The 26,157-nt window shown below is 43.5% G+C and overlaps 2 protein-coding genes across 2 annotated transcripts in view; both read right to left on the bottom strand.

The window, feature by feature from the left end:
• Positions 1-1,133: 1,133 nt before the first annotated feature.
• On the bottom strand, positions 1,134-1,359 carry LOC102269286 (large ribosomal subunit protein eL39-like). The gene has a single exon (XM_070388890.1). The coding sequence runs from the start codon at positions 1,320-1,322 to the stop codon at positions 1,191-1,193; it is 132 nt and encodes a 43-aa protein (XP_070244991.1). The 5' UTR covers positions 1,323-1,359; the 3' UTR covers positions 1,134-1,190.
• Positions 1,360-2,737: 1,378 nt separating this feature from the next.
• Positions 2,738-26,157, bottom strand: part of TEX14 (testis expressed 14, intercellular bridge forming factor) — a 60,305-nt gene continuing 36,885 nt past the window's right edge. Inside the window, exons 21-32 of the mRNA XM_070390599.1 lie at positions 22,874-22,955; positions 19,046-19,108; positions 18,399-18,526; positions 17,183-17,391; positions 15,858-15,954; positions 14,427-14,501; positions 11,486-11,563; positions 10,437-10,536; positions 6,794-6,886; positions 4,775-4,884; positions 3,511-3,562; positions 2,738-3,092 (exon numbers count right to left, since the gene is read on the bottom strand). Coding sequence (XP_070246700.1) covers positions 3,056-3,092; positions 3,511-3,562; positions 4,775-4,884; positions 6,794-6,886; positions 10,437-10,536; positions 11,486-11,563; positions 14,427-14,501; positions 15,858-15,954; positions 17,183-17,391; positions 18,399-18,526; positions 19,046-19,108; positions 22,874-22,955 — 1,124 coding nt within the window. The 3' untranslated portion in view covers positions 2,738-3,055. The remainder of the gene's footprint in view (positions 3,093-3,510; positions 3,563-4,774; positions 4,885-6,793; positions 6,887-10,436; positions 10,537-11,485; positions 11,564-14,426; positions 14,502-15,857; positions 15,955-17,182; positions 17,392-18,398; positions 18,527-19,045; positions 19,109-22,873; positions 22,956-26,157) is intronic.

Below are 26,157 nucleotides of genomic sequence, written 5' to 3'. Positions count from 1 at the left end.
CAATAACAGCTGGTGAGAGTAGGAAAAGCAGCGTACTAAAGAAATACAGTGCGAGTGCCATGTGTAGGAAAAGTATCAAGTATATAAAGTACCTGGCATATAATAGGTGCTTCATAACTAATAACATTTACCAACATTATTACTGTTAATGGCCGGTATTATGCAGTCACTGGCCAGACAGAAAGTCTACTCTGTAGACAAGAAGATTACAAACCACATCAGGGCAAGTTTGTGTAGGACTTGTAGCCTTTATGAGCACTAATAGATAATGCTCATCCTTTAAAAGTCATGATACGTCTGCTATGAGTTCTCACATTTTTATATATGTTGGTTTTGTCTCAATATATAAAATTTTATGAGAGGAAGTACTGCATATGACCAAATCTCTATATTCCTCAAAGTTTCTTATACCTAGTATTATTTGTAATTTGTCTTGGTTTTCCTCTGATTACAATGGCTAGCGACTGTTTCCTTGCTTTTATTTATTTTTTTTGTAGGTAAACTTGAATTTATTAAATGTCAAAAACATTTGATTTTTTTCAACCATTTAAAAATTCATACCTTTAGTTCACAGACCATACAAAAACAGGCAGGAGATCAGTTTGCCAAACCCTGGTTCACATCATAGAATAGCATATAAACATGCTTTTTATGGGACTTTCCTGGCAGCCAAGTGGGTTCAATCCCTGGTTGGGGAACTAAGATACTGCATGTCTAGTGGCAAGCACCCCTCCCCACCACGGTTTATTTTAAAAAGGTGCTGCCTTCAGGTACAAGGATGACACATACGTGTACTTCCTATAACAATAGGTGTAAGAGCTGCTAGTTATAGGGAACAATAAGACAACAAAACTTTTAAAAGCCAGTTCCTATTTTACTAGCTGTACTTCTAAGTACTTGGTAGCTAGAGAACATTTCTATCATTGGACAGGCCCATGTCCTAACTGACAGTATTTATTCAGTACGTCATCACAAACGATATAATACAATAACAATTCCAACGTTTCATATTTATTACTGGGTCTCAGACTGATAGTGAGGAAATAACATCAGGAGCCAAGCATTACAGTAGTGATGTTCTCATTGTGATTTTGCTGCTTAAAAAAGTGGTCTTAACATGTGTGCCACACATGTTAAGACCACTTCTTATAGACCCAGCTTGCTTCTTATAGACCCAGCTTGGTTCTTCTTCAATGTCTTCTCTTGGAGTTGTACCTGATTTTATTGCCAGTTTTCATTCGAATCCATTGAGGAATGGGACGATTCTGCTTTTGTTTCTTGGCCAGGAATCGCTTGATCCTGAAAGTCTTGTGAGAAGACATGGTGAGGAGAGAACTCAACCGCACATAGGATGGCGGAGAAGAGAGTGTTTCCTTGCTTTTAAATGTTCATATTAACTTGTACCTTCCTGTTTTATTTGTGTAGGGTAAAATTTGAGGGAGCTAAGAACTGTATTGAATATGACCATCCACAACAGGAACTATCCAGTTTTCACAAACAAAAGATCTACTACTTACAAATAAAATGTTAGCTGGCTAGCACTGTACAAGAGGCTAAATTAGAGAAAATACTGTGATCTTTCTTACCATAGTTTCATTCTTCTGAGACACTAAGGATGTGAGGTACACAAACTGAAATACAGAGATGATGTTTGTTCACTTAAAGAGTTCAAAATATCTTGGGCTTTTATTCCTGCCTATACTTTTATCATGTAAGTCAATTATAGCTGGAGTGGGAATATGGCAATTCTGGCAAAGAGGAGGGCCACATTTCTATAATAAAACACGGATGGGGTCCCTGATGGTCCAATGGTTAAGAATCCACCTTGCAATGCAGGGGACGCAGGTTTGATCCCTGGTCAGGGAACTAGGACCCCACATGCTGAGGCGCTACTAAGCCTGTGCCCACAGCTGCTGAGCCCTCACGCTCTGGAGCCCGTGCTCTGCAACAAAAGACCCCATGTCCACAACAAAAGATGCCACATGACGAAACAAAGATCCCATGGGACGCAACTAAGACCTGATGCAAATAAATAAATAAAACTTAAAAAAAAAAAAAGCATGGATAAGTGGTGCGCATTTGTATGTTGGGTTGTGGTTGCTGTTTAGTTGCCAAGTTGTATCCAACTCTTTTGTGACCCCATGGACTGTAGCCTGCCAGGCTCTTCTGTCCATAGGGTTTTCCAGACAAGAATACTGGAGTGGGTTGCCATTTCCTCCTTCAGGGGATATTCTCAACCCAGGGATTAAACCTGAATCTCCTGCAGTGGAGGCAGATTCTTTACCACTGAGCCACCTGGGAAGCCCATGATAGATGGTAGCAATAGTTAATTATTTGTCAAATTTTATAACAGAAATTACAACTTCTTTGGCTGGCAGTTCCTTTCTCAATAACTAAAATATAGAAATATATCTTACAGGGCTTTGCTGGTGGCTCAGTGGTAAAGAACCTGTCTGCCAGTGCAGGAGGCATAGGTTTGAACCCTGGTCTGAGAAGATCCCACTTGCTGCAGAGCAACTAAGCCCGTGCGCCATGACTACTGAGCCTGCGCAACTAGAGCCCACACTCTACAAGAGAAGCCATCACAGTGAGAAATCTGAGCACTCGGAGAGTAGTCTCCGCTCACCACAGGTAGGGGAAGCCCGCAGCAACGAAGACCTAGCAGAGCCAAAAATAAATAAATAAATAAACAATTTTTAAAGAAGAAATATATCTTACAAGTGAAATTTAACTGGTATTAAAAGGAAACGTTTTATTAGATATAACATGAATTTAAAGTTTTTGGAAATCTGTATCAAAAAAACCAAATGCCATTCGGGGCACAATGAGAAAGTTTTACAATCAAAACACCTTTTACTTTTCAGAAATCTGGCTGAAAACAAATGGTTAAATGTGCTGCAAACAAACAAGCCATTCTGTCTATAGTGGAAGCTGAACAAAGTGTGAGCTGCAGACCCACTGCCCTAATAGTGACCGCAGCAGACGAGGGAAGAAGGGAGCTCACGAGCAGGGCACTCAGACTCAGGCCAGGAGTCCACCTAGAGTCCACTTCCGGTCAGTCTGACAAGTCACTCTGATCCAACACGATTATCCTGAATGAAAAAAGGGAGTTTCAAGTTGGTGTGTATGCTTTTTAAAGACACAAACAACAGCCTCTTTCTATTCAACTGAATTCAAGGGAAAGAAACTTTGATCTTTATCATCAAAAGAGCTTATGATAAACTAGTGTGTCCTGGAAATGCGAAATGCCCGCAAAGCAAGGGACAGCAGCGTCTTCTGTGCTCCCTCCACCCAGAACCTTCTTGTGCTGACTGCCAATTCCGTAATCCAAGTTGGCATGTTTCCCCTTCTGTTTTAATTAATTTTAAACATTAGCATTTCAAAACTGAGCAACTCTGAATTCAAGCCTTTGTCATTAATGTTTATTTAGATACTGGTAAATGTTTAAAGTCTGTTCGTATTGTCTGTAAACAGTGGGCTCTGACTTACAAACATCTGGTATCTCATTACCTGGATGGTTCAGACCAACCCAGTCGCTTCCAAAAACAGGGTTTTAGTTCCTCTTGATGAAATATAGGAGGAAGAAAAAACAACTTGATTATTCTTTGGATCAAAGGATGCCAGCGTTCAGAAGTCCCACTAGTACTCTCTCCAGTTTAGGGTGGACTGTTTTACCTCCAACAACTGTTTGCTTCTACAGAGATGAAATATGTCTAAAAACAATTACTGGGCTTCCACTCCTAATATCCTACAGCTCCCTGTCATATCAACACATACCAATAATGCTAATTTCACAGGGTCCCTCCATCATGTTCTCAGTGAATTCAGTACTAGCTAAATGCTCACACAGTCAGGGTCCTGGAGGAAACAGAATGTATCCCCAGGCCCTTTCATGAAGTGCCTGCTTACAGAGGTGTTGGAGTTAAGGGTGCAAACAAGGGATGGCAAAGCATCCAGTGACCAGCAGCAGTGGGAAGCCTTGTCACCCCTAAGTCTGAAGGGGCTGGGGAGAGCAGCGGCAGGGCAGGACAGTTACTGGGACCCTGTGCAAGCCAGAAGTGGAAGGACGGGACAGAAGCTGTGGAGGGACACCATTTCCACACGGACACGAGGCGCAGAGGCCGTAGTCAGGCGGGCAAGTAACATCCAGCTACTCGTCAGCCCTCTGATCTGCGAGGGCCTCTCACTGGCCAACAGGGAGCCGGCTGACCAGCAAGCCCAGCAGATTCAGTTCATACAGGTCAGAGGGAGAATGAGAATGGACTGGGGAAGGGATGAAAGAGGTACCAGGTGATCTCAAAGAATTAATGACCGTAACTTCCTGAGTAGGAGGATATTAAATGTAGGAAGGCACCATTTGCAGATGGTCCCTTAGAGCTCTATCAAAAGTTTTGAAATTAAGGTTAATTTATATTTCTCACATTACTTGTAGGCACCAGTTAAATTCCACAATTTATGATTTCTTATTGGATTCTTATTTAGCCTCTCCGTGAGATAAATCTAGAACTTTTTTGAAGATACATTAGGAGCAAAACATCTTTCCAGACAGTATATGTGGATGATGAGACTAGCTGAAGACTTGATTTAGAAATAAAATTGGATGTCATTACTGTTTTGTGATGAAGACATAATTGGCAATTAATAGAAAACCTGGGCTGAACTATAGGGGCAAAGTGTAGGAGGACTGTATACAGCATCTGGGAAATATTTGTAAATAACTCTGATGCTCACTGAAGCCCAAGGACTCCGGGTTACATTATAATGACCTTCACACCTTCTTCAGAAGTCCCTAAAAAGCTCTCCGGTTTCCTTTTCTCTGGCTTCGTGCTTTCTTCCCCCTTCCGCTTCTTTTCACCAACTTCTTGATCTTTGCTGCTTGCCTCCCTTCAATGACAATGATTTTGGTCATTAAATCATGTGCACAAAGGCCAGAGGGAGAAGACTGTGCTCCCAAGGAAATACAGCAATAGCTAGCACTAATTGTGTGGGTTCCCTCTGTGTCCAAGTGCTGTAATGTATATTAACACATTTAATTCTCATCACAACTGTGTAAAGTAGTACAGCGGTGAGAAAACTGAGGTACAAAGAGGTTGAATTACATGCCCAGTACGTCCTAGAGCTGAGGTCAACCCAGAAAGTCTGACTCAGGACTCTGCTCTCAACCACTAGGCTATATCGTCTCAAAGGAAACAAACATTTCATTTATGTTGTAACTGATGTCCTTTTTACAACCACATATATTTTGTTACCTTATCTTCATTTCCTGAAACTCTCAAGTGAAATATCTAATTGCAGGATCTAACAATTGAAGACCACATCTGTCAGACTAGTAAGCAGAAACCATCTCCCCAACTCAGCTCTAAGTTCCCTAAGGGCAGAGATCTCCTATGGCTCTGCACCTCAAGAGCTCAGAACAGATGATGGCAGAATCAAACTGATATAGTATAGGGACTTTTCTTGCTTTCACTTGGTGGATATTCAAAACAAAATATGCAAAGTGAGAGAGAAAGTAAAGCCAGCTAGGAAGAAAAGGATTTTTTTCTTCCTAACCTCTCATCACCAGTAGAATCACAGGCTCTAAAGTTGGAGGAGGTTATCTCTTACCTCCGTCCAGATGCCCTGGACCAGAGTCATCCCCCTTATGCCTGGGTGGGAGGGGCTGCTGTTAAAGTAAAGGCAGCTGTTTTCTCTTTCTGATTGCTGTGGCTACTAGAAAACTTGTACTTTATTGAACAAACGTCTTTTGCTCTGCAGTTTCTAGTCAGTAGCTCTGTCCTTCGGGGCAGAGGAGAGTGAGCTGACTCTGTTCGCTTTACAGTATTTTGGGTATTCGGGAACAGCTATCTAATTCTCTATCCCATATGCTTTTCTCAGACTGAGCCTCCCCAGCAACTTTAGCTGTTCTCATATGACAAGGTTTCCAGACATCTAGCTGTTCTGTGGCCACCATCTTCTGTTTGTGACTGTCCCTTTTAAAATATGACACCCCACCAGGAGCCCCACAGTGACCAGAGTTCGAGGAGCTCTAGGAGCCTCTAGCCAGTCTGAGACGTCACCTTGATCTGGACAGTACATTTTCTGCCTGTTCAGTGTTAGTGCAGCATAGACCTTTTTAGCAACCATATCAAACTGAGGTCTCAGGGAGTCCCTGTCCATGCCTTCTTCAAGGAGAATGTCTTGAATTCTTACCATGTCTCAAAATGCATGTTAAATGCTTGGCATATAAAAATAAGACGTATTTCCCATTTTCAATGAAATTACAGTTGAGTACGAGCTTCTGGTCAAAAAATTCTCTATTAGATCAGCCCTCTCACATTCAATACTTTTGGATCCAAACGCTCACCTTCATCTTGCAGAGAAATTTAACATTCCCACCTGTCAAGATCATTTTGAATACACAGTCTATCACCCATCACATTACCATTCATCCTTAGACCGTGTTATCTAAAAATTTGATAAGCACGCATTTTCTGATTTAATTCAAATGACCGATGAAAATGTTGAAGGTGACAGGGCCAAGATACAGCAATTTTAGAGGCCTCTCTCTGTTCTGATATCAATCTGCTAGTCAGCATTGGGAGCACGGTAGGTGGCTGGAGGGAGAGGCGCAGGCAGGAGGTGGGGCCGGCTTATCTACAGTGACATAATACCCTGGCCAAACATTCATTCTCCAAGAAGTTGCTGTACTTTCTAAAGAAATAATAAAATCTGTTAAAAAAAAAAAGCGCAAAACTAAAATCTCATCCCCCTTCCTGAGAAAGAAGGAAAGGATGCCCTGGTGGAGAACAAGAACCTTGCCGGGCCCTTGGGCAGATCTGGTAGCTGTGTGCTGTCCTCAGGGGGCTGCAGCCATCTCTCCAGGTCCTCGTCGAGTGTAGAGTGAGCTCTGTCCAAGGCAAAGGAAGAGAATGAGACAGCGACCACTCCCCCTCTCCCCTGACAAGGAGACATGCCCTCTAGAGCAGGAAAGGACCTTCACACTGCACACATGAGAAAACGAGAGCTCGGTGAGACCGCACTGAGCTGTGGAGGTCACTGAGAGCCCATGTAAATGCGCACCAGGACCCTCCTTCAGGCTCTTGACAAAAAGCCTCAGCCCCGGGACTTCCCTGTTACCGGTACAGTGGTTATGCCACCTACCTGCCTCAAACCTGATCTTAGACCTCCAGCCTCCAGAACAGTGAGAAATAAATTTCTGTTGTTTATAAGCACACACAGGCTTCCCAGCTGGAACTAGTGGTAAAGAACCTGTCTGCCAATGCCAAAGACGTAAGAGACACGGGTTTGATCCCTGGGTCGGGAGGATCTCACGGAGGAAGGCATGGCAGCCCAGTCCAGTATTCTTGCCTGGAAAATCCCACAGACAGAGGAGCCTCTGGGGGGCTACAGTCCATAGGGTCGCAGAGTCGGACACGACTGAAGCAACTCAGCGGGCACTCACAAGCGTAAGTACAGACACAGAAAAGAATCCACCTGCCAATGCAGGGGACACAGGTTCGATCCCTGGTCCAAGAAGATCCCATATGCCACAGAGCAACTAAACCCACGCACCTCAACTACTGAAGCCCACACACCTGAACCTGTGCTCCACAACAAGAGAAGCCACGGCAGTAAGAAGCCTGAGCACCACAAAGAGGAGCCCCTGCTCCCGCAACCAGAGAGAGCCCGTGTGCATAGCAACGAATATCCAGTGTAGCCAAAAATAAATTATTTTTTTTTTAAAAGCCTCAGCACCCACAATATCACTGCCTCCCAAAGTGCAATCTAGACTCTGTCTCAATTCTAGGTCATTACGTCAACTTCCACCTGAGGCTAGAACTGCACACTCATTCCAGCAAGTTTTCCAGATTAAGAACTGCCTCTGAGGCTACAGGATGAGGATAATGTGTTTTCAGAGGCCTGAAAAGTCCCAACTGTCTGAAAAAAATATCTTCCACTCTGGCTTGGTGCAGGACTGAGATGACTGAGCAGCTGTGGCCATCTACCTGTGGCCAGCACAGCCAGCCCTTCGGGAAAAGGAGGAGGCAGTGATAACAGTAGCTAACTTTTGATCATGTGCAAAGCAGTTTGTATTTGTATAACTGAATGTAACTCAGCCTTCTTGGGATACTCTCCTCTTGCCTTAAATAAAGGCATAGATTTTTACTGAAGATGCACTGGAGAGAAGGAATGAATGGAGTTACAGCAGACATCACAGACAAAAGCTTGCCTCCTCCTTTGCCTCTTTGTCTTCTCTGTCTCCCCACTCAAAAAAACCCTCTCCCTCCTTCCTCTCACGTCCCAGGGCTCTGGTCTCCTCATAAGACCTTCCCATCCAGGTCTCTCTCTTTTCCTTCTTTGTAAAGAATAGTTTAGCCCCTGAAGAGTGTGACAGAAACGGGATTCACTACCCAAAAGTTGTTCATAACCCTCTCCTCCCTTACCTTCCTCTTCTATAGCAGCTGAAAGCTAAAAACTCAATTTCCAGTCTCCCTGGCAACCAAGGGTGGCCATGTGTCCTATCTGGCCAAGAAGATATCATCTGCTGAAAAGGGCTTCTAGGAAAATTTTTTTTGCTTTCTGGATAAACAAGCACAGAGTGGGCTAGACTCTTGCCCTCCCCTCTTATTTCTGCCTGGAATGGGCACAGAAGCCACCTTGTCCAAAAGCTGACAAGTCTGAAAACAAAAGCCAACATGCTATGTCTGGCAGAGCAGAAAGATCAGAAGAGCCTAAGTCTCCAGAGGCATCACTGATTCTACATCAGCCAAGCCCTGCCAACCGCTGGTGAGACAAAATCATCTAAACAGGAGTGGTATTTTTAAGTGTATTTTTCTAATGTTTGCAGCTGAAAGTATTCTGCATGGCTTCCCCAGGTATCTGCTGGGCCAGGAGGAGACTGAGGCAAGTGGTGTTAAGTGCAGATTCATAGCCTCTCTTCCTTTAAAATGTAAATATTCTGTTCATCAAAATATGGTTTTTTTTTTTTTTTGCATTAGTATTGATTTTTACAAATACGGCATTAAAATAGTACTTTCTTGACTTCTGAGTTTCTTGGTGCCTCCTTCAATTTTGTCCCCATGGAGGGTGTCGCCTTCACCTCCCCCCAGTCCTGGCCCTGAGTTTGGGACAAAGTTTGACAGCTTGGACAAAGCTAGAGAAGTTGAGCTGAGGTGGTTTACCTTGCAATGCAGGTCCAAGGAGAGCTCCAAGTCAAGAACAGAATTGGGTCCCTTGAGGGAAACTTGTGTTTTTAGACTGAACTGTCTGGATCACTGCCCCCATCTTTTCTTATTTGGCTAGGAAGACCTAAAAATTCTCTTTAACTAAATGTTTTGAAAGAAATTGAAACCTATGTTTGCCTCACAAAATGAAGTAAAAACCAAAACAAAAAACAACTTGATGAGGAAAAAAAAAACAAATAATCCTATTTTAAAACTGGGCAATTTCTCCAAAGAAGATACATAAATGGCCATCCACATTCAAAAAGATGCTCAACATCACTAATCATTAGAGAAATGCAAATCAAAACCACAATAAGATACCACCTCACACCCATTAGGATGGCTACTAACAAAAGAATAATAATAATAATAATAAAGCAATTATCCTCCAATTAACAATAAATTATAAAAAAGATAATAAGTATTGGTAAGGATGTAGAGAAACTGGAACCCTTTTGCACTGTTTGTGGGAATGTAAAATGGTGCAGCTGCTGCAGAAAACGGGATGGCATTTCCTCAAAAAAATAAAAATAGATTTATCATATGATCCAGCAATACCACTCCTGCATATATATATATCCAAAAGAAACGAAAGCAGGGCATCTTGAAAAGGTATTTGTATACTCACATTCGCAGCAGCATTACTCAAGACAGTGAAAAGGTGGAAGCAACCTAGTATCCACCAGCAGATGAGTGGATAAACAAAATGTGATACACGTACACACCCTCTCAATGGAATTCAGTCTTAAGAAGAAAGGAAATTCTGACATGCTACATGGATGAACCTTGAGGACATTGTGCTAACTGAGATAAGCCAGTGACAAGACAACAACAACGGCATGATTTCACCTACAGGAGGTATCAAGAGTGGTCCAATTCAGATAAAGAGAGTAGAACTGTGGTTGCTAGGGAATGAGGGGAGGAGGAAATGGGGAGTTGTTGTTTAATGGGTACAGAGTTTCAGTTTTGCAGGATGAAAAAGATCAGTTGCACAACACTGTGAATATACTTAGCACTACTGAATTGTACACTTAAAATGTTTATGTTGTATGTATTTTACCACAATTAAAAACTTGGTAAAAAAAAAAAAAAACTTTTAGGAATAGGGGCTATAAGGATAACATGAAAAAAAGACCCTTTTTTCCTAATTTGTCAATATCAGAAGAAAAACTAACATAAATTAACACTACAGTTTTCTAAACCCTTAAAAAAAAATCTAGCTTTTTCTGTTACCTCTCTGTGTCCTCTTCTAGATCCTGGGTTTCTTTGGTCCAAAGCATACTGCTGTCTTCTTTATTACTGTGAGTTTCTTGTTCTTCTAAATGCCTTTGATCTAGAAACAGTTGAAAGACTTTATTAGAGCAAAAAAAGTTTTTTTGAGAAAACCTGCCTTAAAATGGAGTGCAAAAAAACGAAGGCTAATCAGTGGACCCTGAAGTCTACAAAGCACGAGTTCCCTTCTGCCCAGAAGAGCAGGGGGCCAGGTGGCAATCTGCAGGGTGCCCGTATCCACAGCAGCTGCTTTGGAGGTCTGGGGAGCTCTCTGCCAGGTGAAACTACAGGAAAGCGTTCCTATGCCAAGGCTCAAGAGAGACAGAGGAAAGAAATGGCACATAAAAGAGGCCGCAAGAGACCCAGAAAACAAGTTGTACAGATTTATTTCGGGGGACCACCCTCTTCCCACTTGTTAGATGTTTCCACATTGAAGCCAGGGAAAGAATTTGGGTGGGGAAGGGTAGAGCCCTTTAGTGTATGCCAGGCATTTTACATATGCTTTCCCATTTCATCCTGCCAGAAGTTCTATGAGAGGAAGGAGACTAACGCTTGCTAACTATCTTACAACGTACCAGGCACTGTGCATGAACACCATTAGGTGGAGTTATCACTCTCGTTTGACAAATGAGGATAACTGAGGCTCAGGGATATAAAACAGTTTGTCAGACCAAAATAAGCCATGGAGTCAGAACTGAAGTGGAGTGTGCCTGACTTCAAAGTCCACACCCCCAGGTGTACCACTATGCTGCCAAGGACAGTTACAGCAAAACCTGGTGAAAAGATCATATCCAATTCTTTGCGACCCCGTGGACTGCAGCCTGCCAGGCTCCTCTGTCCATGGGACTCTCCAGGCAAGAATGCTAGAGTAGGTTGCCATTTCCTCCTCCAGCGTATCTTCTTGACTCAGGGATCAAACCAACAACTTCTGTGTCCCCTGCATTGGCAGGTGGATTCTTTACCACTGAGCCACCTGAGCAGCCCGAAAAAGATCTGAGGATCTGGCTTACCATTTGCAGTGCTGCCCGGACGACTTGCTGTGTTCTCATCCAAGGCTGTGGATGAGACCTGCTGCCCCTTCAGGTGCTCTGTCACAACATAAAACAGATCTGCATGTCACGTCATCCTCTGGGGTAGTGGTTCTCAAAGAGTAGCTCTCAGACCCACAGCCTCAGTATCAACTGAGAACTTGTTATATATGCAGATTCTCAGGCCTCACCTCAGACTACTGAATCAGAAACTCTGGGGGTGTGGATGTTTTACCTAGCCCTCCAGATGAGTCTGATGCCTAATGGCACTTGAGAACCACTATATTCAATCCCATGTAACACTAAACACAAACGTAAAAATGATGATCATGATAGGTAGCACTTGCAGAGCAGGTACTATTTCCAATCTGTATACATTAATTCAAGATTCCTTCCTGCATGCATGCTTAATCGTGTCCAACTCTGTGTGACCCCATGGACTATATAGCCTGCCAGGCTCCCTGGTCCATGGAATTTTCCAGACAAGAATACTAGAGTGGGCTGCCATTTCCTACTCCAAGGGAGCTTCCCAACACAGGAACTGAACTCGTGTCTCTTACGTCTACCTACATTGACAGGCGGGTTCTTTACCACTAGAACTGCTAATCTCCTTAATTCAAGATTAATATATTGAATTAATCTTCACAACAACCCTATGAGATTGATCATATTATTGTTATTCCTGTTTGACAGATGAGCAAATTAAGGTAAAGAAAGGAAAAGAAATCCCAAAAGAGAGGGGATATATTATACCTATGGCTGATTCACGTTGAGGTTTGACAGAAAACAACAAAATTCTGTAAAGCAACTATCCTTCAATTAAAAAATAAATTAAAAGAAAGGTAAAGGAATTAGATAGTAATGTGATGGAATTAGGATTTGAGTACAGGCAGTCTAATTCTAAGGTTTATGCTCTTAATCTCTATTTTATATACTCTCGCAAAGAATATAATTTACAATTCCTAAAGAATTGACCACTAGACCAAGACAAGCATCTCCTAAACTCAGTATACTGCTTCACAAGTGTTAGGTCCTCCCTTTCCTCAAAGTGTTCCCCAGAGCCCAGCAGAGAGACAGCTGGGAGGCAGCACAGATGGGTCCCCAGGCTCACTGGCCCTGCTGTGTGTGGGCACAAGTTTCTCTCTTCTAGCAAGTCAGGAAGCAAGCCCTATCTGGCAGCTTCTGGGCACTAAGGGGCCCCATAAAGCTCATGTAATATAATCTGAAACTTAAAAATCCTTGTTATTGTTATCCTTGTTAAAGTAGTCCTTGCTGATCTTAGAGGATTCTAAACGACCCCCTGCTTGAGGCCCTGGACAGAAGCCTGGAGCTTTGCATAAGTGCCCTTCAAAGGAGCAGGTCACTCCCCACAGCTCTCCTGAGAGGAAATGATGACAATGATGATAAGCAATAATCAGGTAGGCACACCCATTATTAGGAGAAACTACTCAGGTGCCCTCTGCCCTTTATCTTTCTGGAAAATTACCGACCCATCTCAAAGTATAAGACATCGTCTAAAAACCTGGCCCAGAAAATTACCATAGGTGAAATGAGGGGGAGTTTCTGCAGAGCACACTGGGATACAGCAGTGCCAAGAGGCTGGGGCCCAGGAGGAAGCCTGTGACAGCTGCCGAGATGCGGGGCGGTCCACATGCGGACAGCAGGGAGAGAGCAGGACCCAGAGGAAGGGCATCACTGAGGTCACACTGCACAGGAGCCTGCAACTGCCGTCCTCACCCATGGCCAGAAACCAGACGGCACCGAGAGCAGGACACGTGGGGGTGGCCGCTCCTCTCACCAGCAGCAGTTCCATTATTATATGAAGGACAGCAACTGGAGAGGAGGAATTTGCAAGGGTGCCATAGTGGGTTCCAGAGGACGAAAGCTGGAGTGGGGTGAGAGCCGAGAGCCTGAGCCCACAGCCCTGTGGCACTGGGGAGGGCTGTGGCGGGGCAACAAGGGCCTGTGACTGCAGAAAGAGAAAGACGCCAGGGAAGGTTCTGGCAGGTCTGACCGCCTTCACCCAAGTTCACAAGGCCAGCAGCCGGGGGTTAGGGGTTGGGCAGCCTAGACCATATCTGTCCACTGAGTCAGACCAGGTGAGGCCTCATTCACCTCTCTCTTCCTGATGAGACACCAGACTTCAGAGATCCTGAAAACCGAGAGATGCCCCTCAGGAGACCCCCTACTGGTCCTATACTAAGAACTGGACCATCAGAGGCCTGATGAAATGTACCCTCTGAGAGTGAGGTCAGCTAGGCTGTCAAGAAGAGAGCAGTCAGTCCTCCCTGCCTGGGGAAACAAAGCACCGGGCCCAAACGCTTCTAACACCTGCTCCGTTTACCCCAGCAGCAGCTCAGCTGGGCAGGGCCCACGGGTCAGCTGCAACTAAAATTGAGTGGGTGTCCCTCAGTCTCTGCCTCAAATGAAAAATTCTGGTGTCATTAGATCTTGTGCCACTGACTTCCCTGCCCTCAGGAAAGGGATTCTTCCACAATGCCAATACTTTAAAATCTCCTGCTAATGGCAGAATGGAAAGCACAGGATGTTTTGGCCCGAGATGCCAGAATTCAGTAGCGCTGAAGTATAGCTAGTTTGGTTCAAAAGGGAGGTGAGAATTCCTTTAATAAAAGAAGTTCATCATGATAAACCACTTGGATGTTGTTATTCCCTCTTAGAATCACTACCGTAGACCCTTAAGGAACAACATGACCACAGACACAGGCCACATATGCTGGCCAGGCTTTAGTAGTAGTCTGAGGCCTATCATTGGAAAACTGCCCCCTCCTGAATCCTGTCCATCCAAGCAGACCTTCACAGGGCCTTCTGCACTAGTGCTCACACCTGAAACAAAGCCCCATACATGGTCCGTGACCACAGCAAGCAGGGCCAGGAAGGATATTCTGCACTGTGCGTGCCTTACCGATTTCGTCAAGCAGCTCCTGAGACGGTGGTGGTAGCTCATCGATGTGATGTTGAGAGATGGCTTCTACGAGTTCTTAAGAAAGATAAAGGGAAAGTGACTGAACACCTTCCTGGACCTGAACTAGACTTGCTAGGCTTCCATACGGATTTGACTTAGAATTTCTCAAGGATGAAACAAGCTAAGACAAGGAGAAATCCTCTTACATGAATAGTCCTATTGAGACTTCATATGTGAATGGCTTTACGCTCGCTTTTCCTCTAAACCCTCTCCTACCTCCCTGCTCACCTCAGTACCACTTGACCTGTGGCCCTCTCCAAGGATCTTTGGGGTAGGTGAGGTATAAATTCTTACTAAAAGGCCAGGGGTCCAATTTGGACCAAGGCGGCTGGAGGAATAAAGAAGCTCCAGACCCGTCAAAATGAATAAAACACAAAGTGGGGGTCTTTCTGTGTAGATTACCCAGCCAGGGGATATGGGAGACCATACTTTGGACCTTCACCTAAGGGATCAATTGTAACAGTAACCAAGACCCCTCAGCACAGCTTGAAATAACTCTATTCCCTTGAGGGAAATTCTAAGACTTATACCAAAGACACAAGACAACAAGATTAGTGGAGCAAAGGCCTTAAGAGCGGTTAAAACTCTCAGACCCTTTGATCTGAAAATTGTCTTCTAAGACTCTATCCTAAAGAAAGACCAGAGGTTCAGATAAAGATTTCTGAAGAGCAAAAATTAGAAAACAACATGAATTTTCAATATGAAAGCACGGTTAGGCAACATATATAGAATGGACTAGTATGCAGTCTATACTTATGAATAATTTTTACTGTCAAGTGGAAATTCTAAAATATATCACTGAAGAAAAAGCAGCAGCCAGAGCTGATATACCATGTTAGCTATGCTAAATATATGTGTGTGTGTGTGTGTGTGTGTATAAATAAATAAATATATGGAGGGGTATAGTTCTAAAAACATAAAAAAGATAGGTACCAAAATAGTACAAGTTAAAAAATGATGCTAGAATGGTGGTAGTTTTCTCTTTTAAGTTCTTTGAAAAAAAATTATTTATTTGGCTGCACCAAATCTTAGTTGCAGCATGTGGGATATTTAGTTGCTGCATGCAAACACTCAGTTATGACACGTGGCATCTAGTTCCCTGACCAGGGATTGAGCCTGGGCCCCTACCTTGGGAGCGTCTTAGCTACTGGACCACCAGGGAAGTCCCTTAAGCTCTTCTTTAATCTCCAAGAAAGTCCCTTAAGCTCTTCTTTAATCTCCAAGTTTTTGATAACAAGTATGTTTAATTTGTATAATCGGGGGAAATAGCAGTTTTGTTGAAACCTACTATAGCATCAAAGATGAGATGAAGGCTCTCTTAAATGGGCTTACTAATTATGAGCTTATATTTTAATACTGAACACAGGGTACCTTTCGGCAGGCTCCTTCTCTGAGTGGCACAGCGTGATGTGTCAGGCGCCTTAGCAATGCTGGAGGAACCAGCCCCAGTAAAGGCAGGCAATCTTTTCTATAAATAAGACATAAACGTGGTAATTTACACACACATTATTAAGCTAAAAAGGCATGTTAAGCTCAGTCATTTCCAAAATTAAGCTTGTGTATCATTCATGGACGAAGCCACTTGTTTTGTTGATCGAGTCAAACTCATTCAAATGTCACCTTCTCTTGGAAGCTTCCCACCCTTCTTTGCCTCCACAGCACTCAGTTTTTACTGAGTCCCTCTCACTAGGCTCTGAGCTCCTTCAGGGCAGGGACTTTTTTAATTCACTTTTGGATGCCTATTAGAGGGCCTGGCATAGTGCCTGGCCCTTAGAACCTGCCCTATTGACAGTACATTGAACAAAAGCATACAATTTTTAAATTCCCTACTTCAGAATGAGGCTTTTTGTGAGTCAAATGCCCAAAGAAGATGAGAGTGGTTTTTTCACTGAGGGCCAAACAAGTAATCAGTCTGCCCATAGAATGGTCTGTTTGTTGTTTATTCACTAAGTCGTGTCCAGCTCTTTTGCAAATCCATGGACTGTAGCCCTCCAGGCTTCTCTGTCCATGGGATTGCCCAGGCAAGAATACTGGAGTGGGTTGCCATTTCCTTCTCTAAGGGATTTTCCTGACCCGGAGATCAAACTCGCATCGCCTGCATCAGCAGGTGGATTCTTTATCTTTGAGCCACCAGGGAAGCGACACTATGGTTAGACAACGGATTTTTAATGAGCAGTACCGAGTAAGGAACTTGTAGTTTTCCTGAAAGGACTACATGTGAAATATGAAGGAAAGCGAGAGGGAAACAAGCAAACAGCACGGGAAAGGGGAGGAAGCAAGGAGAAGGCACCAGTAAGTGTTTTTACTGCAGATTACTGGTTCAGGAACAAGGTACAGATCAATCAGAACTCTCTGAGAACTAACCAGAGGAGGCTTCAAGGAAGAAGCAGAATGTAAAATATGGTTAGACTGAAAGAACAGTGCAGATGAAGGTAGCATCATAAGCTATGGCAGAGGCTGGCTCTTTAGAGAAATCGCCAAACATTATCTCTGGTGGGGTGGGGAGAGGAAAGGGTACAAAAGCCCAGGATCCAGTCTAGAGTACAGATCAGAAAGGAGCCCCAGGGAAGCCTGGGGAGGATCCAGCTTATTTCTTCCTTTCTCTGTAAAATAGATATGGAGAAACCTTGACCTTTTGATCACTGACACCTTTGGAATCACTCCATGAGGGTGCAACGCACAGTCTATATACTTACAAGATTAGTCAGTCTAGCAGGGAGAACTTCAGAGGAAGTAAGAAGGGAATCTAGGCTCTTTGCTTTCTCTCGGACACTTGTAAATTTATCAGACAAAGTCTGAGTAGATTCTTGACTGGTCCCGCACGAGGTAGATCCTGTTTTAGTATCCTGAAATGGGATACTCTCAAGGCAGTCCTTATACTGACTAGCAACTGAAGAAAGTGACCCTGTTGTAGAAAAGAGGGCAGTCAGTGTCTGAATACTTTACATTATTTAAAAAGAACAATAACACACACACACACAAAACCCATAAAACTCTGTATCTATAATAGGAATTTCCCAAATTGTCAATAACTGAAATAATCACTGATTTGAGACAAACCTCCACAAGGTATACAAAATGATAGTCTCTAAACTTGGCCATCAAAATAAAGGGAGATTATCTGAACCACAAATAAACTGAAAATAAGGACACTAAAGAGAGGGTATTTGATGCTGGCTGTATGCGGTTACAGGACTCAAACTACGTATTCTTAAGTACAAGATACTGTTTTAAGTTACTAACTCTATAAAAAATCCAATGTGAAAGTGGAAGTGTTAATCACTCAGTTATGTCCAACTCTTTGTGACCCCATGTGGCTCCTCTGTCCATGGGATTTTCCAGGCAAGAATACTAGAGTGGGTTGGTATTTCCTTTTCCAGGGGATCTTCCCAACACAGGGATGGAACCTGGGTCTCCTGCATTGCAGCCAGATTCTTTACCAGCTGAGCCACCAGGGAAGCCCTTGTAGAGAACCCAATGTATTTGCCCAAAATTCAACAGTGCTTCAAGTACAAAGTAGACTTGGCATTCACATGTCTCTATTGCTAGAATAAAAAAAATCTCCTTATAGCTGGTTGGATGGCATCACCAATTCAATGGACATGAGTTTGAGCAAACTCCAAGAGACAGTGAAGGACAGGGAAGCCTGGTGTGCTGCAGTCCATGGGGTCGCAAAGAGTCAGATACGACTGAGCGACTGAACAATAACAACAATAGCTAATCACCACCACCATCACCATCACCACCTGGCCTCCCATGGGATTATCCCCTTCCACTCTGGCCCTAAAGAAACCCCTCTGCACTGTGAGGAAACACCCATCTGCGGGTCTGCGCCCACAGCCTGGCTTCCCACAGCCAGTGAGACGGGGGCTGTTAGTTCCCCTCCCAGAACATCCCCCTGTGAGAGAGTACCTGGGCTGAGCGGGGTACTGACACTAGTAGGTGCGTGGTTTATTTTGGGTGTTTTGCATGAGACTTCCTTGAAAGAACCGTCGTGTTCACAGGAGATACTAGACAGGTCCTGAATGTCTGTCAATGATCTAAAGTATTAAAAGCACAGAGTTACTGGGAGATGCTTAGAAAAATCAAACTCTATATTCCTAAGAGGTACTTTTTAAAGATGCTCTTCACAAAAATCTTTATTTGGCAAGAGGCCAAAATCAGAGAATACTTCAGAATATCCATAAGATATCTATAAGATACTTAAGATATCTTAAAGAGAGTATCAGAGAATATCTTAGAAAGAGATACTAACTTCAAACATATCTCAGCAGCTAAAAATAAACCCCAAAGGTCAAAGTATATTAATGTGGGAAACAGATTTAATCTACCTTAAGTATAAGATTATATTCTTATTATCACTGTATTCCCTTGATTGTAAGATGCTATCAATTTAGATCGCATCATCACAGCAGCTTTTTGGTGAAAGGAGAAACAGGCTCACGTTACATGTATACATAAAAATAGAAGAACACAGAAACTCTTACAAATAAGAAAACACCATTTCCCTAAAACCAAGACTTTGCACAGAATCCTTAAGTAATTTCTGGTGGCCATACATATCTTTCTCTTTCGATTCCTTTGGTGGCTCCTTTAATGTCTCATCTTGTTCGCCTTCAGGACTGTTAAGAGAGAAAGTGAGAAGATGACATAAATCTTCTGTCAGCAGAGTGCAACAACGTGGGCCAAGGGCAGTGTGAGAGGCCGTGGGAAGGACACTGAGCCCAGAGTGAAAAGGGAGGGCTCCAATACTAACTCTGCTACTGATGAGCCACATGTGCACACGCATATCTGGGCCTCTGTTTCCTCTTCAGAGACTAAATAAATACTCTCGATGCTTTAGAGCTGTGGTGTTGGAGAAGATTCTTGAGAGTCCCTTGGACTGCAAGGAGATCCAACCAATCCATTCTAAAGGAAATCAGTCCTGAATATTCATTGGAAGGACTGATGCTGAAGCTGAAACTCCAATACTTTGGCACCTGATGTGAAGAACTGACTTACTGGAAAAGACCCTGATGCTGCGAAAGATTGAAGGCGGGAGGAAAAGGGGACGACAGAGGATGAGATGGTTGGATGGCATCACTGACTCAATGGACATGAGTCTGAGTAAGCTCTGGGAGTTGGTGATGGACAGGGAGGCCTGGCGTGCTGCAGTCCATGGGGTCGCAAAGAGTTGGACAGGACTGAGCGACTGAACTGAACTGAACTGAAAGGTCAGCCCACCTGAAATCAGCCTATGATGCTACTAGCTGAGCAAGCTCCTGAGGAAGTCAATGGAGTACTTTGCTGGGGATGGAGCTTGGAGCAAGAGGCACAGCCACGGGACCTCACCAACTGTGAGGCAGCTTCCTGGCATGGAGGATCAGGGGAGGCCAAGAAAGGCTTGTGTCAAAGAAAGGCTAGAAAAGAATTCTGAAGACAAAGTTGACTTGTTTCTATTTTAACCAATATTTAAGATACATTTTCAATACTCAAAACACAAACTATAAGCCATATCTCATGCTGTTGCTGCTATTGCTACTAAGTCACTTCAGTCATGTCTGACTCTGTGCGACCCCATAGACGGCAGCCCACCAGGCTCCCCCGTCCCTGGGATTCTCCAGGCAAGAACACTGGAGTGGGCTGCCATTTCCTTCTCCAAGATCTCATGCTAAATCCTCCCAAATGTTCCCATATTTCTAATCTTTGTAGCAATCGCTTTGAGACCAGTGGTATAAAGGAAAGAGAATGGATTTTGGATTGGGTTGTGACTATTAATTCATTCAAAAAATATTTCTTCTTCTGAGCACAACATAGGACAGTGCTTTCTGGTCCTCCTAATTTACATAAATGACCATATTGCTTGCTTTAACCAGTGAAATGGAAGTGAAAGTGATGTGATTCACTTTGGGGCAGAAACTTTTAAAAGTCCAGTGCACAATTCACTATGTTCTCTTTTTCCTGCCTCAGCAAGAAAGGAAGCATAAAGATGGAGTCTCCCGCACTGTGGATTTCGAGAGAAAGTAATACAGCACACAACACTTCTGGCCAATCCCTGATGGACATGGAACATGGACACGAAAGCAGTTTTTGTTGTTGTAAGTCACTAGAATCTGGGGGCTGTGTGCTACATACATTAAGTAGCTCAGCTGGTAAAGAATTCGCCTGCAATGCAGGAGACCCCAATTCGATTCCTGGGTCAGGAAGATCCACTGGAGAAGGGATAGGCTACACACTCCAGTATTCTTGGGCTTCCCTGGTGGCTCAGACGGTAAAGAATCCGCCTGCAATGCAGGAGACCTGGATTTGATCCCTGGTTGGTAAGATCCCCGGAGAAGGGAAAGGCTACCCACTCCAATATTCTTGCCTGGAGAATTCCATGGACAAAGGAACCTGAAAGGCTACAGTCCATGGGGCCACAGAGTTGGACACAAATGAGCAACTAACACACACACACAACTAGAAGAGAAATTTGACCAAGGTCGTACAGTTAGAAAAGCAAAGTCAAGATCTGGATACAGATGACAGCTCCTTTTCATGACCCTTCACAATTCTGCTGAACAAGTCCTAACAAATCTAAGCTGCCTAAAGCTTATTGTTATAACATGGTGGCTATTATATTTGAAGAAGAGCAACATATAAATATGGGGCATTGAGATACCAAGGGAACATTTCATGCAAAGATGGGCTCGATAAAAGACAGAAATGGTATGGACCTAACAGAAGCAGAAGATATTAAGACGAGGTAGCAAGAATACACAGAAGAACTGTACAAAAAAGATCTTCACAACCCAGATAATCACGATGGTGTGATCACTCACCTAGAGCCAGACATCCTGGAGTGCAAAGTCAAGTGGGCCTTAGAAAGCATCACTACGAACAAAGCTAGTGGAGGTGATAGAATTCCAGTTGAGCTATTTCAAATCCTGAAAGATGATGCTGTGAAAGTGCTGCATTCAATATGCCAGCTAATTTGGAAAATTCAGCAGTGGCCACAGGACTGGAAAAGGTCAGTTTTCATTCCAATCCCAAAGAAAGGCAATGCCAAAGAATGCTCAAACTACCACACAATTGCACTCATCTCACACACTAGTAAAGTAATGCTCAAAATTCTCCAAGCCAGGCTTCAGCAGTACATGAACTGTGAACTTCCAGATGTTCAAGCTGGTTTTAGAAAAGGCAGAGGAACCAGAGATCAAATTGCCAACATCCACTAGATCATCGAAAAAGCAAGAGAGTCCCAGAAAAACATCTATTTCTGCTTTATTGACTATGCCAAAGCCTTTGACTGTGTGGATCACAAGAAACTGTGGAAAATTCTGAAAGAGATGGGAATACCAGACCACCTGACCTGCCTCCTGAGAAATCTGTATGCAGGTCAGGCAGCAACAGTTAGAACTGGACATGGAACAACAGACTGGTTCCAAATAGGAAAAGGAGTATGTCAAGGCTGTATATTGTCACCCTGATTATTTAACTGATATGCAGAGTACATCATGAAAAACGCTGGGCTGGAAGAAGCACAAGCTGGAATCAAGATTGCTGGGAAAAATATCAATAACCTCAGATATGCAGATGACACCACCCTTATGGCAGAAAGTGAAGAGGAACTCAAAAGCCTCTTGATGAAAGTGAAAGAGGAGAGTGAAAAAGTTGGCTTAAAGCTCAACATTCAGAAAACTAAGATCATGACATCCAGTCCCATCACTTCATGGTAAATAGATGGGGAAACAGTGGAAACACTGTCAGACTTTTTTTTGGGCTCCAAAATCACTGCAGATGGTGATTGCAACCATGAAATTAAAAGACGCTTACTCCTTGGAAGGAAAGTTATGACCAACCTAGATAGCATATTCAAAAGCAGAGACATTACTTTGCCAACAAAGGTCCGTCTAGTCAAGGCTATAGTTTTCCCAGTGGTCATGTATGGATGTGAGAGTTGGACTGTGAAGAAAGCTGAGCTCCAAAGAATTGATGCTTTTGAACTGTGGTGTTGTAGAAGACTCTTGAGAGTCCCTTAGACTGCAAGGAGATCCAACCAGCCCATTCTAAAGGAGATCAGCCCTGGGTGTTCTTTGGAAGGAATGATGCTAAAGCTGAAACCCCAGTACTTTGGCCACCTCATGCGAAGAGTTGGCTCGTTGGAAAAGACTCTGATGCTGGGAGGGACTGGGGGCAGGAGGAGAAGGGGACAACAGAGGATGAGATGGCTGGATGGCATCACTGACTCGATGGACGTGAGTTTGAGTGAACTCCGGGAGTTGGTGATGGAGGGAGGCCTGGCATGCTGCAATTCATGGGGTCACAAAGAGTTGGACACGACTGAGTGACTGAACTGAACTGAACTGAACCATCAATTAACATTACTTCTATGAGTCTGAAACTGTGAATAAAATAATGGCATATACCTTCGTATAGGTTGGAATTGAGACTTGGTCAAAATTTCAGAGTTCTTTCCAAGGTTTTTTCTCATTTGGAACTTTTCTTCACCTGAAAGAATAAAGTAAACGCATTTTTAATAAATTTTTGCAAACCCAGATTATGATTTTCATTCTCTGGAGTTTTCTTGGTCTGGTCTAGAATAATAAATAATCTACATAAACAAAGTGTTTCCTAATTGGGCTTGGATTGAGTACTGTAGAAGAGGTTTTTGCTCTGAAAGTTTATTTTCCTTGCTCAGAGGGGACAACTATATTCTGACACTCAGAATACAATCAAGCCATTTACTGGCTTTTCAGTTATAGCCGCACAGTTACTTCCGGAGACAAATGGTGTTTTGTCTTTTCAGGAAGGCAAACTGACCTGATTCCTGTCAACAGACACCAGGGGGCGTTGAAACCAAGAACTGTTTGTTCATTGAAGATTCCAAGCAGAAAAGAGCATTAGCTGGGCATTCCCAGGATGCTAACTGTGTCTCTTGGCCACCAAACACCACTTAAAGACTGGGGGTGGGGTCCTGAGTACTAATGAGCTAATTCAACTGTCTTCTGTTCTCCTTGGCCTCAAGCATCTCAAGTTCTCCCCAATTCTCAGGAAGATACTTTGTAGGCCTCTGGGCACACAGGACCAGTATCCAATTTTCCTTCCCACATTATACAGCTCTGGTTTATGGAGAAGTGGACACGCAGGCTAGCCTGCCCTATTGGCAAATGCTCATGATCCCCCTGCCATTCTTTAGGTCCAGAAGGTGGCCTGGTAGGCAATGGCAGGCCCACTATAAAAGTACCACCTTTAGCAAAAGCCAAGATACTGATAAAACCATTTGAATGCAGAGTTCCAAAGAATAGCAAGGAGAGATATGAAAGCCTTCCTCAGCGATCAATGCAAAGAAATAGAGGAAAACAGAATAGGAAAGACTAGAGATCTCTTCAAGTAATTAGAGACACCAAGGGAACATTTCATGCAAAAATAGACACAGTGAAGGACAGAAATGGTATGGACCTAACAGAAGCAGAAGATATGAAGAAGAGGTGGCAAGAATACACCAAAAGCTGTACAAAAAAGACCTTCATGACCCAGATAGTCACGATGATGCGATCACTCACCTAGAGCCAGACATCGTGGAATGCGCAATCAAGTGGGTCTTAGGAAGCATCACTACGCACAAAGCTAGTGGAGGTGATGGAATTCCAGTTGAGCTATTTCAAATCCTAAAAGATGATGCTGTGAAAATGCTACGCTCAATATGCCAGCAAATTTGGAAAATTCAGCAGTGGCCACAGGACTGGAAAAGGTCAGTTTTCATTCCAATTCCAAAGAAAGGCAATGCCAAAGAATGTTCAAATTACCCCATAACGGCACTCATCTCACGCTAGTGAAGTAATGCTCAAAATTCTCCAAGCCAGGCTTCAGCAATATGTGAACCATGACCTTCCAGATGTTTAAGCTGGATTTAGAAAAGGCAGAGGAACCAGAGATCAAATTGCCAACATCCACTAGATCATCGAAAAAGCAAGAGAGTTCCAGAAAAACATCTGCTTTATTGACTATGCCAAAGCCTTTGACTGTGTGGATCACAATAAACTGCAGAAAATTCTGAAAGAGATGGGAATACCAGACCACCTGACCTGCCTCCTGAGAAATCTGTATGCAGGTCAAGAAGCAACAGTTAGAACCGGATGTGGAACAACAGACTGGTTCCAAATAGGAAAAGGAGTATGTCAAGGCTGTATATTGTCACCCTGATTATTTAACTTCTGTGTAGAGTACATCATGTGAAATGCTGGACTAGATGAAGCACAAGCTAGAATCAAGATTGGGAGAAATATCAATAACCTCAGATATGCAGATGACACCACCCTTATGGCAGAAAGCAAAGAACTAAAAAGCCTGTTGATAAAAGTGAGAGAGGAGAGTCAAAACATTGGCTTAAAACTCAACATTCGGAAAACTAAGATCATGGCATCTGGTCCCATCACTTCATGGCAAATAGATGGGGAAACAGTGGAAACAGTGATAGACTTTATTTTGGGGGGGGGCCCAAAATCATTGCAGATGGTGACTGCAGTCATGAAATTAAAAGATGCTTGCTTCTTGGAAGAAAAGTTATGACCAACCTAGATAGCATATTAAAAAGCAGAGACATTACTTTGCCAGCAAAGGTCCATCTAGTCAAAGCTATGGTTTTTCCAGTAGTCCAGTGGTCATGTATGGATGTGAAAGTTGGACTATAAAGAAAGCTGAGCACCAAAGAATTGATGCTTTTGAACTGTGGTGTTGGAGGAGACTCTTGAGAGTCCCTTGGTGAGCAAGGAGGTCCAACCAGTCAATCCTAAAGGAAATCATTCCTGAATATTCATTGGAAGGACTGATGCTGAGGCTGAAACTGTAATACTTTGGCCACCTGATGCAAAGAGCTGACTCACTAGAAAAGACCCTGATACTGGGAAAGATTGAAGGAGGGAGGAAACGGGGACAAGAGAAGGTGAGATGGTTGGATGGCGTCACCAACTCGATGGACATGAATTTGAGCAAGCTCTGGGACTTGGTGATGGACAGGGAGGCCTGGTGTGCTGCAGTCCATGGGGTCACAAAGAGTCAGACATGACTGAGTGACTGAACTGAACCGAACTGAAGACACTGAAACCCCACCAGTGGAGAAGCATCACGTTTCTCCTTCTTGCTACTCGCTTCAAACGCCCTAGCAATCATAAATGAATTTCTAATAAGCACAATGCAGAGCTGGAGGGGAAGTTAGAGATTTGAGAATCTAACTCTCTCTTTTATTTTATACGAAGGAAAGGTGGGGCCCTGGGGTAGAATGACATGCCCAAGATGCCAAAGGTCATGCAGAAAAAAAATCAGCAGCAGAACTGTGTGTGGAACCCAGTGTGTATCCAACTGTTACCTCCGTTGTACTGCCTGGTATGGAGAGGATGCATATCAGAGCCATAGTGGGAAAGCAGGAAGAGAAGGGCTAAAAGGAGGAAACGGAGTAGAAATCAGAGGCTTTTCCACATACTTCAGATGTTTGCAGCCAACTAGCCATGGTTTTCTGATCTGCCTGCTCCATAATTTCTCTCTCCTACTCACCCCACTTTCAAACACAAGTGAAGTGGCCATGCACAGGTCAGGCTCACACAGAGAGTGAGTGATCATGGGCAGAGGCTCCACACAAAGAACTTGAGGGGCCAGAGACCTAGGTTTGGGAACTTCACATACATATTTTCCTGAGAAATTAACTGTTAATCTA

This window comes from Bos mutus, chromosome 19 (assembly GCF_027580195.1).
Source record: "Bos mutus isolate GX-2022 chromosome 19, NWIPB_WYAK_1.1, whole genome shotgun sequence".
NCBI lineage: Eukaryota > Metazoa > Chordata > Mammalia > Artiodactyla > Bovidae > Bos > Bos mutus.
Note: the sequence above shows the minus strand (reverse complement) of the source record. Positions and strands in the feature narration are given on the sequence as shown.

Bases quoted from the DNA above. Each gene is read 5' to 3' on its own strand.
- LOC102269286 (XM_070388890.1), bottom strand. From the start codon at position 1,322: ATGTCTTCTCACAAGACTTTCAGGATCAAGCGATTCCTGGCCAAGAAA.